The sequence below is a fragment of the Drosophila willistoni genome (genome assembly GCF_018902025.1).
Source record: "Drosophila willistoni isolate 14030-0811.24 chromosome XL unlocalized genomic scaffold, UCI_dwil_1.1 Seg142, whole genome shotgun sequence".
NCBI lineage: Eukaryota > Metazoa > Arthropoda > Insecta > Diptera > Drosophilidae > Drosophila > Drosophila willistoni.
Window position 1 is genome coordinate 1,144,372 of NW_025814053.1, and position 11,297 is coordinate 1,155,668.

The 11,297-nt window shown below is 39.4% G+C and overlaps 5 protein-coding genes across 5 annotated transcripts; 3 read left to right on the forward strand and 2 right to left on the reverse strand.

Annotated features, from left to right (window-relative positions):
• The first annotated feature begins 3,162 nt into the window (after positions 1 to 3,162).
• LOC6653136 (probable cytochrome P450 4d14) lies at positions 3,163 to 5,040 on the forward strand. Its single transcript, XM_002075221.4, has 4 exons — positions 3,163 to 3,342; positions 3,428 to 3,884; positions 3,949 to 4,529; positions 4,597 to 5,040. Exons 1-4 carry the CDS (start codon positions 3,180 to 3,182, stop codon positions 4,932 to 4,934), a joined length of 1,539 nt encoding a protein of 512 aa, XP_002075257.3. The 5' UTR covers positions 3,163 to 3,179; the 3' UTR covers positions 4,935 to 5,040.
• A 45-nt stretch (positions 5,041 to 5,085) lies between these two features.
• Positions 5,086 to 5,652, reverse strand: LOC6653137 (NADH dehydrogenase [ubiquinone] 1 alpha subcomplex subunit 7). Its single transcript, XM_002075222.4, has 2 exons — positions 5,498 to 5,652; positions 5,086 to 5,409 (listed from the first exon to the last, which is right to left on the reverse strand). The coding sequence occupies exons 1-2, from the start codon at positions 5,558 to 5,560 to the stop codon at positions 5,167 to 5,169; spliced, it is 306 nt and encodes a 101-aa protein (XP_002075258.1). The 5' UTR covers positions 5,561 to 5,652; the 3' UTR covers positions 5,086 to 5,166.
• Positions 5,653 to 5,911: 259 nt separating this feature from the next.
• On the forward strand, positions 5,912 to 7,236 carry LOC6653138 (transcription initiation factor TFIID subunit 8). Its single transcript, XM_002075223.3, has 4 exons — positions 5,912 to 6,140; positions 6,208 to 6,642; positions 6,703 to 6,831; positions 6,891 to 7,236. The coding sequence occupies exons 1-4, from the start codon at positions 5,993 to 5,995 to the stop codon at positions 7,142 to 7,144; spliced, it is 966 nt and encodes a 321-aa protein (XP_002075259.1). The 5' UTR covers positions 5,912 to 5,992; the 3' UTR covers positions 7,145 to 7,236.
• Positions 7,237 to 7,702: 466 nt separating this feature from the next.
• Positions 7,703 to 9,067, reverse strand: LOC6653139 (40S ribosomal protein S15Aa). Its single transcript, XM_002075224.4, has 2 exons — positions 8,995 to 9,067; positions 7,703 to 8,339 (listed from the first exon to the last, which is right to left on the reverse strand). The coding sequence occupies exon 2, from the start codon at positions 8,335 to 8,337 to the stop codon at positions 7,945 to 7,947; it is 393 nt and encodes a 130-aa protein (XP_002075260.1). The 5' UTR covers positions 8,338 to 8,339; positions 8,995 to 9,067; the 3' UTR covers positions 7,703 to 7,944.
• Positions 9,068 to 9,181: 114 nt separating this feature from the next.
• On the forward strand, positions 9,182 to 10,539 carry LOC6653140 (nuclear speckle splicing regulatory protein 1). Its single transcript, XM_002075225.3, has 2 exons — positions 9,182 to 9,280; positions 9,348 to 10,539. Exons 1-2 carry the CDS (start codon positions 9,270 to 9,272, stop codon positions 10,480 to 10,482), a joined length of 1,146 nt encoding a protein of 381 aa, XP_002075261.1. The 5' UTR covers positions 9,182 to 9,269; the 3' UTR covers positions 10,483 to 10,539.
• Positions 10,540 to 11,297: the final 758 nt, after the last annotated feature.

The following is an 11,297-nucleotide window of genomic DNA, read 5'->3' on the forward strand; positions in this document are numbered from 1 at the left end:
CCTCAGTCATACTCGATATAATGGTTTCTGCTTTTGTAGAATTGTTTATGCTTTGCACTCCATAATCCTTGATCCTTTATGATTTAATAACATCTGCTCGTATAAAGAAGAAGTCCTCAAAGCAAACTTTGCATCTGCACAATTTTTAAGGCATACGAAAAGTTATTAATAATGAATACTTTTCGAGCCTATTGCATACTTTAAGGAGCAAATTTCGCCCATCTTACAGTCCATGGACGTGCAAGATATACTGAACTATTTTTAGACGATTCAACAGTGAAATTTGTGCGTCTTTAAAAGTCTTGGAACGTAAATTGTCTTTTCGACCGATCGATGCTAAGATAGCTAGAAGATATAGATTTATTATGATAATCGCAAAGTTATTGATAAAAGTTACTGTTTTCGACCGATCTTTCCTATGGGAGTTTTATACATAATATAGTGATCTCTTCCGAGATATGCAAAGCTTAAAGCGATCGTCGTGCTGATCAAGAATATATATACTTTATATGATCGGAGATGTTTCCTTCAGTGCGTTGCACATTATTGACGGAAATTGATATACTCTCTTTGCAAGAGTACAAAAGGTAGCCCATGTCACCAAAATTACATTAGTTCATCCAATTTGCTGATCATAATTTTATTATTTGTGTTATAAAGGTCTAAACCAATATTGATCTAACCGAAAATCTATATTACATAAATGTAAACTTTTTACCAAAGTTAAAGTACTTTTATGATTTACTAGAGCATACATAATTAATCGAGCGGAGAGGAAGAGAGATAATTATTGTATGGTCGAATATTTACTGACCTACATCAAAAACTATATGAAAAGCATAATTACACTGTGCGACAAAACTTCACATATTGAAGGTTTAGTTCGAGAATTAACGCATCTTGTAATAGAGAAACCTTCGTCCTGTATATTAACGATCTTTTTGAATATTGAGTCCTACGATGTGCAACAAAATGTATTAGAAGTTATAAGAAGTTTATAAAAAAACAGCAACTGAAATTGGAAATAATTATTGCAATATTTACGGGATTTTAAACTGTCTAAATGACAAACTACTAGAAATCAATTTTGGCATACCCAGAAGGATCTGAAGTCACCTGAAGAATTGCGGGAAGACACTGCGTCCTATTGAATGCTCACTCAAACAAACTGGCTACAAATCGTTCATTTGGATCTTCCTTTTCGCATCTCTCATTAAATGAATTTTACTTATTTATTTTTCTTCTTTTAAGCTAAGCCATAAATTATATCAACTTGTACAATTCAATGTTATTCCCATAGATGATGCTGTTAATTTTAATAATTGTCCAAATAAAGATAGATCTTAAATAAACAATAGCAACGGAGAGAAACAGTTCGTCATGCCTAAGGTAAACTATTTAAATAAGAATCTGCATGTTCATTTGTTAACACATTTAAATATTCAACTAAAGCGGACAAAGTTCTTTTGTAATCTGTTTTAAAATAATAAGCTATTTTATTGGTATAATTTGAATAAATCAAGTTTTTTGTTTCCTTTAACCAAAAAATGGAGCACTTCATTGAAAAATACTCCGCAATGAGGAACATTTTTGAAACTCTACAAAAATTGTGTGAATACATTGCATATCGTTCGAATGATTCGAATATTGCACCAATACGATTTCAAGAACTTCAATTTGGTTTTCGGTTTTGTGTGTGTTATGTTTATTTATCTACAATGTTAGATAGCGGATTGATATCAGCTCCTTTGACTCAAAATGTCTTAAATCGATATTTTACACGTTTTAATTTACACTGCGATTATGTCTTGAGATGCAAAGCTGTTTTAAATATAAATCAGATGCCGAGTAATTACAAAGTGAAGGAATTATGAATTCGAATAGAAAATACATTTTTGTGTCCCAGCGACCTAGGTCTAGTCTAATTGTTAGTAAATTATAGTTATTAACCAGACAAATACTTTTTGGGCTTCACTTTATGTCACATGGTGTAGTTAACAATCTAAGTATTAATATATGTATACATATAAGCAGTATAAGTATTTATATATACATATATGTATGTATATGTATGACTGTATTGAATTTGTAAATACATATATATATGACAGGTTATACATATACAGACAGTTGCCACCGCTAATCTCTCAATTTGATAAGCTATGGGAACGTATTTTGTGTGTGGTTAATTTTTTTTGAATGGGCAATGTTCCGTCCCCTTACGACGACATTCGTACGCCTGTGACAACCCTTCCCCCTCGCCGAACTCTTTTAGCCGACCCATTAACCACGTTAATAATGGATCGAACATTTTTTTCGTCCCCTGCCGAAGTATAAAGATTGTAAACAACAAATCGTTGCGAGCATTGTGCTATATCTTGCCCTATCATGCTGATGTGAGGAAAATGGAGCAAAAAGTGCCAACCATGATGAGAATTCAATTTGGAATTCCATTGTCATGATTACATTGCTAAAATCTTGAAATCTCTACATATGTATTTACCTCTAAATGCTGAAGATATATTCCTTAACAGCATCAACACATGGCAAGGTCGAGCTTAGCCCTTTTTCCGGATTCAGCTCGAAAATAGCACCCTGGGCATTTGAATATAACTTTGGAGAAGTGATTCCCAAGGGTTTGTATGTTTTGGGTTTTGTCTCTCTAAAACCCTCTTTGAAAGCTAGGGCTCTGTAAATGCTTTAACATTAAAACGGATTAAACATTTTAGTTCACTCACTTACCAAAATTGTTTGTTATAAATCCAGAGCTTTATGAAAAGTCTTCCGTTATAACTTTTTCACCATATGGCATGATATTTTTTCAAGAGTAAACTTTGGCCAATGTGTCATTCAGGGTTTTTTCCTTTGAAAACCAAATGAAATTAGAGTATACTTTAGCGTAATTCGGGAAACATTAGTTAAGTTTACTATTAGATCCTGCAGTTAGAACCACGACCTAAGAGGCCAAGACACCTTTGTACTAGTATATCATGCGAATTCAGTTCTGAACTCTGTTCGTTGGCGCAACATTTTCTACCTTATCTATCGATTCTAGCGATCTGCTGTTCCTACAAAAGCTGATGCCAACCGTTTAGTTGCAATTAGTAAGTGAAAAGCTGTCGTAGCGAACAGCTAGTCAAAAAATTTGTTTTTTTGTGATTCCCACGCACAATTTGAAAATGTTTTTCGCTTTGTTTATTGGAATACTTATGCTTCTGGTGCTGTGGGACCATTTGCACCACAGGCGACACGCGAAAATGTTGAACAAGGCTGGAATAGTTGGCCCACCCACAGTTCCCTTCTTGGGCAACGCATTGACTTTGCTTAAAGAGTCGCCTGCAAGTAGGCAATAGAAAATTTGAATTTCAAAATTTTCGTTCCGTTAACTAATCAGTGATTGTGCTTCTTCTTTAACGTATTCCCGCAGCTGTGTTCGATCTTCAACAACGACTGATTAATCAATATGGCAGGAACATTCGTATGACCATTCTGTTCGAAAAGGGCTTTATGACAGCCGATCCTCGGATGATCGAGGCCATATTGAGCAGTCAGAAGGTTATACAAAAGAACAATCTTTATGATCTGTTGCACAGTTGGCTGGGCACCGGACTGTTATTGAGCACGGGAAAGAAGTGGTTCAGGCGTCGCAAGATCATAACGCCAACATTCCATTTCAAGATTTTGGAGCAATTTGTAGAGGTTTTTGATCAGAACAGTGCCATAATGGCCGAACAGCTATACGAGAAGGCCGATGGCAAGACAGTGATCAATATGTTTCCAGTTGCCTGTCTGTGTGCCTTGGATATTATAGCCGAAACGGCGATGGGTGTCCAAGTCCATGCACAACGTAAGCCAGATTTTCCATATGTGCAATCAGTAAAAACGTAAGTAAACAGCAGTTTTCAAGAATAAAGTTTCTTGGAGTTTAATGCGTTTTGTTGATTCCAGGGCCTCCAATATGCTGGCTGAACGTTTTTTGAGCCCCGCCCAACGTTTCGATACCACCATGAAAATATTTTACCCCAAGCTCTATAACACTCTCACCAAAACCATTCAGACCATGCACGACTTCACCGACAGTGTGATCGCTGACCGACGTGCGGCATTACAGAAATCGATTGCCGACGGCTCATACGACCGAAGTGAATCCAAGGCCACCGACGTTGGCGAAGATGTTGGCCAGAAACGTCGCATGGCCCTTCTGGATGTGCTGCTCCAAGCCTCTGTGGATGGCCAGCCATTGAGCAATGCGGACATCAGAGAAGAGGTTGACACATTCATGTTTGAGGGTCATGATACTACGACAAGTGGAATTTCCTACACTTTGTATCTGCTGTCGCGCAACCCGGAGGCTCAGGCGCGTTGCTTCCAGGAGATACGTGAAGTGATTGGCGATGACAAGACCCGGCCTGTGGATATGAAAGATTTGGGCCAACTCAAATATTTGGAGTGTGCCATCAAAGAATCTTTACGTCTATTTCCGCCAGTTCCTCTTATCGGACGATATGTTGCCGAGGATACTGAGTTGAGTAAGTAACTGGTTCAATACTTGGTGAAGACGATTTGTCATTTAATTTTATGTACATTTTGCTGCAGATGGAAAGCTGATACCTGCCAATACAAACGTCATCCTGCTTACCTATCATGCCCAACGGGATCCCGAGTTCTTTGAGGAACCGAATAAATTTAATCCCGATCGCTTTGCCATCGAGAACAAAGGAGACATCGATCCCTTTGCCTACACACCCTTCTCAGCTGGTCCACGTAATTGTATTGGCCAAAAGTTTGCCATGCTTGAAATGAAAAGCACCATAAGCAAAATGTTGAGGCACTTTGAGCTACTGCCCCTGGGTCCTGAAGTTCAACCACTAATGAACCTCATTTTGCGGTCGACAACAGGCATAAATGTGGGCATTAAACCGAGAGTCTATTAATGGGCTAATTTCTGATTTTTTTTTTTGTAAATATACGTATATATATGTAATATCAGCGGCAGCTATTAGGTACCAAAAATATTTAAAATAAATTTTATATTAGCATTATCTAAGACCTTCTAGTGTCATTGGGTCCCAAATAAAATCTGGGTTTTGTTTTCGTGCAGGTATATTGAATCTATTTTACATTTACAAGGATAACGACTTAGACAAATTTCCCGCGTCTGAGCTCTTAATCCCAGGAGTAGACTTGGCCTGGTGTGGGCAGTTTTGTTTTGGGCACAGTTGTGCCCTCCGCTTCTAGCTGCTTTTGTTCCAGAACCAAATCAATTGGTGGATTAACTTCACGACGTGCATCCCGCTGGCAATAATAATTGGCCGAGTACAGATGAGATGGTCCGTCGGGAATCACTGGTTGCGGTTGTGTGCGGTCAGCTACGCCATCCTCGAATCGCAGGGCCAGAGTGTGTTCCCGCTGTAATATCAAATCCAAAATTAAAATCGCTTACATAATGCTACTCCCACAATAATTAAAGTCCAGAATGAGCGTGGCCCGTACTTACTCCCAATAGAAAGGCACGCACGCGTTGCAGTAAAGGAGCTATATCTCGACGAGCTGCAGCCATAGTTATACTCGTTATTATTTCAACTGCCACCAATTGAAATGTTGCTAAAAATCTTTCTCAATTGCCTTAGCTAAGGCAAACAGCTGTTTCTTGTTTTGAGCAGTGCTGCCAGAAAAAACGAATGATAATGATATTTGAACAACAAAAATAAAATAACATTTTGTTGGCGAAAAAATGTAACAACTGAACTAAAAATAGAGAAATTTCTATTTAATGAATCCTTATTGTGCTTTTAATCAACTCATTAATCAAATCGGATAAATTTGACAAGTGATTTGACAGAAAAACCGCTAAACATGTAATCAATCTGGCAGCACCAAAGATTTGACAGACCGTTTTTGAGTTACAAAAATTTTGACAGTTGGCAACTCTAGTATTTATATACGACCGACTGTTTTCAACAATTAAAAGATTTTATTTTTTAAGTTAAGAATGGATAAAGTAGAGACGGTTACCACACCAAATGTCGATGCTCACCGACGCATAATAAACAAAGCCGTTTCCCAGTTGCTACAGGATAAAGGAGCCAGTCAAGCCAGCCTCCAATGCCTAGAGACGCTAACTCAAATGCTACAGGCCCGTAAGTGGGCTATTCTATCCTATTTCAACTAATCAATTATTAATCTCCTTTTTTTTTGCCATTTTAGTAATTGTTGAGATTGGCAACTCGGCGCACAACTATTGCGAGCTCAGTGGTCGTACCTTGCCCACTGTAGGCGATGTTAGCCTGGCCCTGATCAATATGGGCATCAACATAAGCAGCCTTGAACCTCATTTGCGCCGTGAAACGCACACTCCCATTCCCCTACCGCCGCAACAGATGCAACAACGACAATTGAGCTTGCTGCAGGCGGGTAGTAAATCATCTCATCCACACTATGTACCCAGCTACTTTCCAGCTATGCCCGATCCACATGCCTATATAAGGACTCCGACCCACAAGCAGCCGGTAACAGAATACGAGGCCATTAGAGAGAAAGCAGCGTGCCAGAAGCGGGACATTGAGAAGGCTCTCACTAAATTTTTATGCAAAACCACGGAAACGAACAATCTTTTTCCCACCGAAGACAATATGTTTCCTTGTATGACAATCCCAATGTATTCGCGGCAATCCGTCTAATCTATTTTTGTACTTTTTCCAGTAATTGCATCTAAACCCTCCTTTCCACCCTATGCCGCAGCACTGAATCCAACAGATCAGGTCTTTGACTTTGAGGAGCTGGAGTATCATTATTTAGTAGCCAATCGTACGGAGGATGTGCCCAGTAAAGGTAACAATAAACTCCTCCGAATTAATTTCGTGTTTCACAAATTTGATTTCCTCTTTTAGAAGACGGTGAGGATGGTGACAGCGATCAAGAGGATTTGGAAGGTGATAAGTCCAAAGAAGAAAAACCCGAGCTAGAAATCAAACCCAACTCCACAACCAATAAAGCTATTTTAGAGAACCCCAACATAGACAATCCATATCTACGTGCTGCCACATTGCCTAAGCGATCCAAATTGGGTCCCACACCTATGGCCAGTCGCAATATGATGACCACAACGCCATCAATTTTAGAGATAACCAAAAACAATATTTAATTAGATCCTAAGTTCAGAGAACTGCACATAAAGATAATATCCGATTTGGATTATTTTTATTAAAAGCATGGACAAGTTACATTTACTAAAAATCCTCCGACTATTATTCAGTAGACTGGTTCCAAGTAATAGATGATTCGTCTGCTATATGAGGCTCGAAGAAGGGAAACAGAAACTAGAGTTCGATTTCAATATACCCAATTTCCATTTATCATAGACCACTCGTTTGTCGGAAGGCAATTTTAAGGACTTTGGATTCGTTTCTATATACAGTGCACGTCGGTATGCAGGAATATAAACTGTCAGTTCAAAGACACACGAGTGGCAAGAACTCTGAAATTAAATTATCCCCAATACATTTTCAATCTTAGGTGAGCCTCGTATTTTTCTCAGTCACTTAAACAATCACATGATTATTTCCAATTCATCCTGTTCCTTTATCATTCGAAGACACTTAAACAGCACACACAGTGGATACGGGGTTTTCAGATAGGTAGTTTTTCTTTACTGATTTCATTGAAACTTTTATCACTTACATAAAAAAAAAAAACAAAAAGGTTTAAAATTATTATGTATTAAATCATTTTATTTCGCGTTTATCTTTGTACGTTATTCTGTATGTGGAAATAAAACAACTTTCTACATATTCCCATCTTCTCCTTTTTAATTCCATCCTTGTTTCTTCTTCAGTTTTGTTTCGCATTTGTTCCTGTCCACACACAGTTTACGTCCGCTTCTCCTTCTGCTACAATTTCCTTTTTATATTGGATTTTCTGGGGGGTTTGACGGTATTTTGTTATTTAGAAGAAGAAACCGAGGATTTTGCCACCAAGATGCTTTCTCCTGGCCTCCTCATGATCCATAATGCCGCCGGATGTGGTGAGGACGACATAGCCAAACTGACGAGAGGGCAGCAGATTGTTGGTCCACTTCTCAATGTCGTTAATGGGCACATCGAAGCGAGGCGAGATGACGCCGCACTTGTTCAGACGACCGGTTAGGTTAACCACGATCTTGCCAGAACGATGATCATCGACGATTTCGAATTCACCAATGTAGCCGTGCTTCATCATCACCGTCAGGAACTTGATGATGACCTTAGAGCATGGGCGGAGCAGCACTTGGCGCTTGCCGCGCTTTTCGGCATTGTTGATGCATTTAAGGGCATCGGCCAATACGTTCATACGCACCATGGCTGCAAATGAAATAAAAAAAAACACACAGGTATAAGAAAAGTAATGACAAAAAATATATCAACACGTGCGAACTTCAATTCGGCTATTCAGGTTTGCGTCTGCGTATGCGTATGAACGTGCGTGTGTGTATGGGTGAGACGTAAACAACTACAACGACTGCAAGAGATTTGATGCAGCTGCATTTGTCTGAGATAATTTAGCCGGCTTTTGGTATTAATCAGTGGTAATAGCTTCTCTTTTTCGGGAATCCGAGTTTTCTTTGCCACAATTTTACATACACACACATACACATAAACCGCAGCAGCAGAGACAACAACACCACAGCTGATACCACTCATTCGGGCCTCGTCAACTGTTTCAGACGCCGCCACCAAAAACCATAAAAAAAATGTTGGGTGCAAGAAGCAAATTTCTTCATTTTATCATTATTAAGCCAAATTCAATGACTTCTCATTGCCAGTAATTGCGGAATTTCTTTTTGTTATTGGTAAACACACAGAAAAAAAAACCAAGGAACAGAAAAAAAAAATACAGTTTTCCCACACAACTTTCAGGATTTGTCACAAAATCGTTATAGTTGACGAAACTTAATAGATTAAGGCATTTATTTCCTTTAATTTAACATAGAAATCGTTCAATTTAAATGACGATTACCTTGGATTGATTTGCAAACACAAATTTACACGAACGCGAACGTATCGGAAAAGAGAAAGAGGAAGTCAGAGTTGCGGCATTTGACATTTGACAGCCGCATGCAGAGTTGCTTTCGATATTTTCAGGGTTGCTTCATCGCATTCATGTGTTAAGTGTTGAAAAACATTTTTCTGTATCGATTAATTTCGTCATTGTCATCTCTATTGACAATATTTAACAACAGAATTGAAATAATTGATAAATTATAAAATTGTTAAATCCCAATTACCAAAACTATGTCCAAACAGTAAGCCGATTAAATAAATTAAATTAAACAAACATAAATAAGGTCAATCAATTGCTTTCATTAACAGATATGGCCTGATTATACCTGGGCAGCAGAAAAAGAAGCCAATTCCTCTTGCTAAACCCACTCCGGCCTCTATATTTGACGAAAGCAGCGATTCAACCAGCGAGGACGATGCTTCTGCGCCCAAATCGATGCGCCACAAGACCGGTGTGGTGAGTGGTCCCAGTGTAATGGAGCGTCGCAAGGCGCGCAATTTGCAAGCCAAAGCCTTGGCAGAGGATCCTACAATATTTCAGTACGATGAACTTTACGATGAAATGGAGAACAAACGTGAGGAGGCCAAACAGACCAAAAGTCAAGAGCCTCGTAAGCCCAAATACATAGGCCGTCTAATGGAGCATGCCGAGCGCCGGAAGCTAGAGAACGAGCTGCGCATTGAGAGGCAAGTGCAGAAAGAACGAGAGGCGGAAGGCGAAAAGTTCAAAGATAAAGAGTCATATGTGACGGCAGCGTATCGGCAAAAACTTGAGTCCATACGCCAGCTTCAAGAGCAGGAGCAACGTGACGAGTATCTTGAGGCCATTGGCGATGTGACCAAACAAAAGGATCTCGATGGTTTCTATCGTCATTTGTATGAGCAGAAATTGGGACCCAAAACGGATCCTTCATCCACAGAGGAAGTTGCCGCCGGGTATAAGCCTATCATCAAGCAGCGTACCTATAGAAAGAGACAAAACTCGGAAGATGAAGAAACGACAAAGACCACAAAGGCCACAAACAGTCCTACCAAGGAGACTAGCAAAGATCAAACGGAGGGCATCAAGCCACCCAGCAGCAAAGCACATTTGGCCAATAATATTGATGCTGACTCTGATTTTAGCATAGATGATACAAGCGATGAGGAAGATGATAAGCAAAAGGGCGAACCTAAGAAAGAAGAAACCAAGCGGCACAATAAAAAGGAAAATCCCAAGCCCAAAGAAAGGGAAAAAAAAGCGGAAAAAACGGACATTGAACCAATTAAATCGTCCAACGAAGAAACAACTCCTCCATCTCAAAATGTGCCCCTGCCATCGCCTCGGCCACCATCTCCGCCAGTCGTTGATCGGTCTCTCATTTGGCGCAAACGCACGGTGGACGAAGTCTTCGATGCGGCTTTGGCACGTTATCAGGAACGTAAACGTTTGCGACAGGGTTGAAGCTGAACATTATCTCCAAGTTAAGGAATTATAATAACATATTAATTTAAATACAAACACTCTTTCTTTTTTATTTCATAATTACTTTACAGAGAGTACTGAAGTTGCATCAATTTGTTAAGAAACTAATTTAGTTTCTTCAATTTGAACCAAAGATTCCTAACTTTTTCTTATTCGAAAATTCTGTATAAAACGACTAAATTGAATTCAGACAGAGAGAGAGGGAGATGTTGAGATCTTTCTCTAGAAATGAATGAAAACTTCTTTTATTTCGTGTAAGTAGATCATGGCTTAGAAAGAGAGAGAGCTATCCATTTCGTTCTCATATCATTTGAAATTAATTTGATACAAAATCTTTGAAGAACTAAAGGAACGAGGTAAATGAAAACCGCAAGCCAACATGTGAGATTGATGACACAATCAAACAGGTAAAGGTACAGTAGCGCCTGCATAAAACAGGCCAACGGAATGGATGATAAGGTGGTGGGTATGGGCTGCTGGCTGGTGGATGGATTTCATTTCACTATTAATTTCGCTGACGAAACCAAGACGAAGCCAACTCAGCGTTGACAACATCAAAAGCAACGAATAGTCAGTCAGTCAGTCATCCAGGACAGGCAGGCGGAGAAGAGTGCTCTGTTTAGAAGGCCGTGGCAGGACAGGAGCGGGGACGGCATACGGCGTACTGCAGTATATGTCTGCAATGCACCTAACTCCCAGCCATGTTGGCGGGGCTTTCGCTTTTATAGTCGGTAGCAAAAGGGATTTTCCGCTTTTGCGGTAAAGGAAAATGGCCAAGTTTGTGCTTTGTTTTT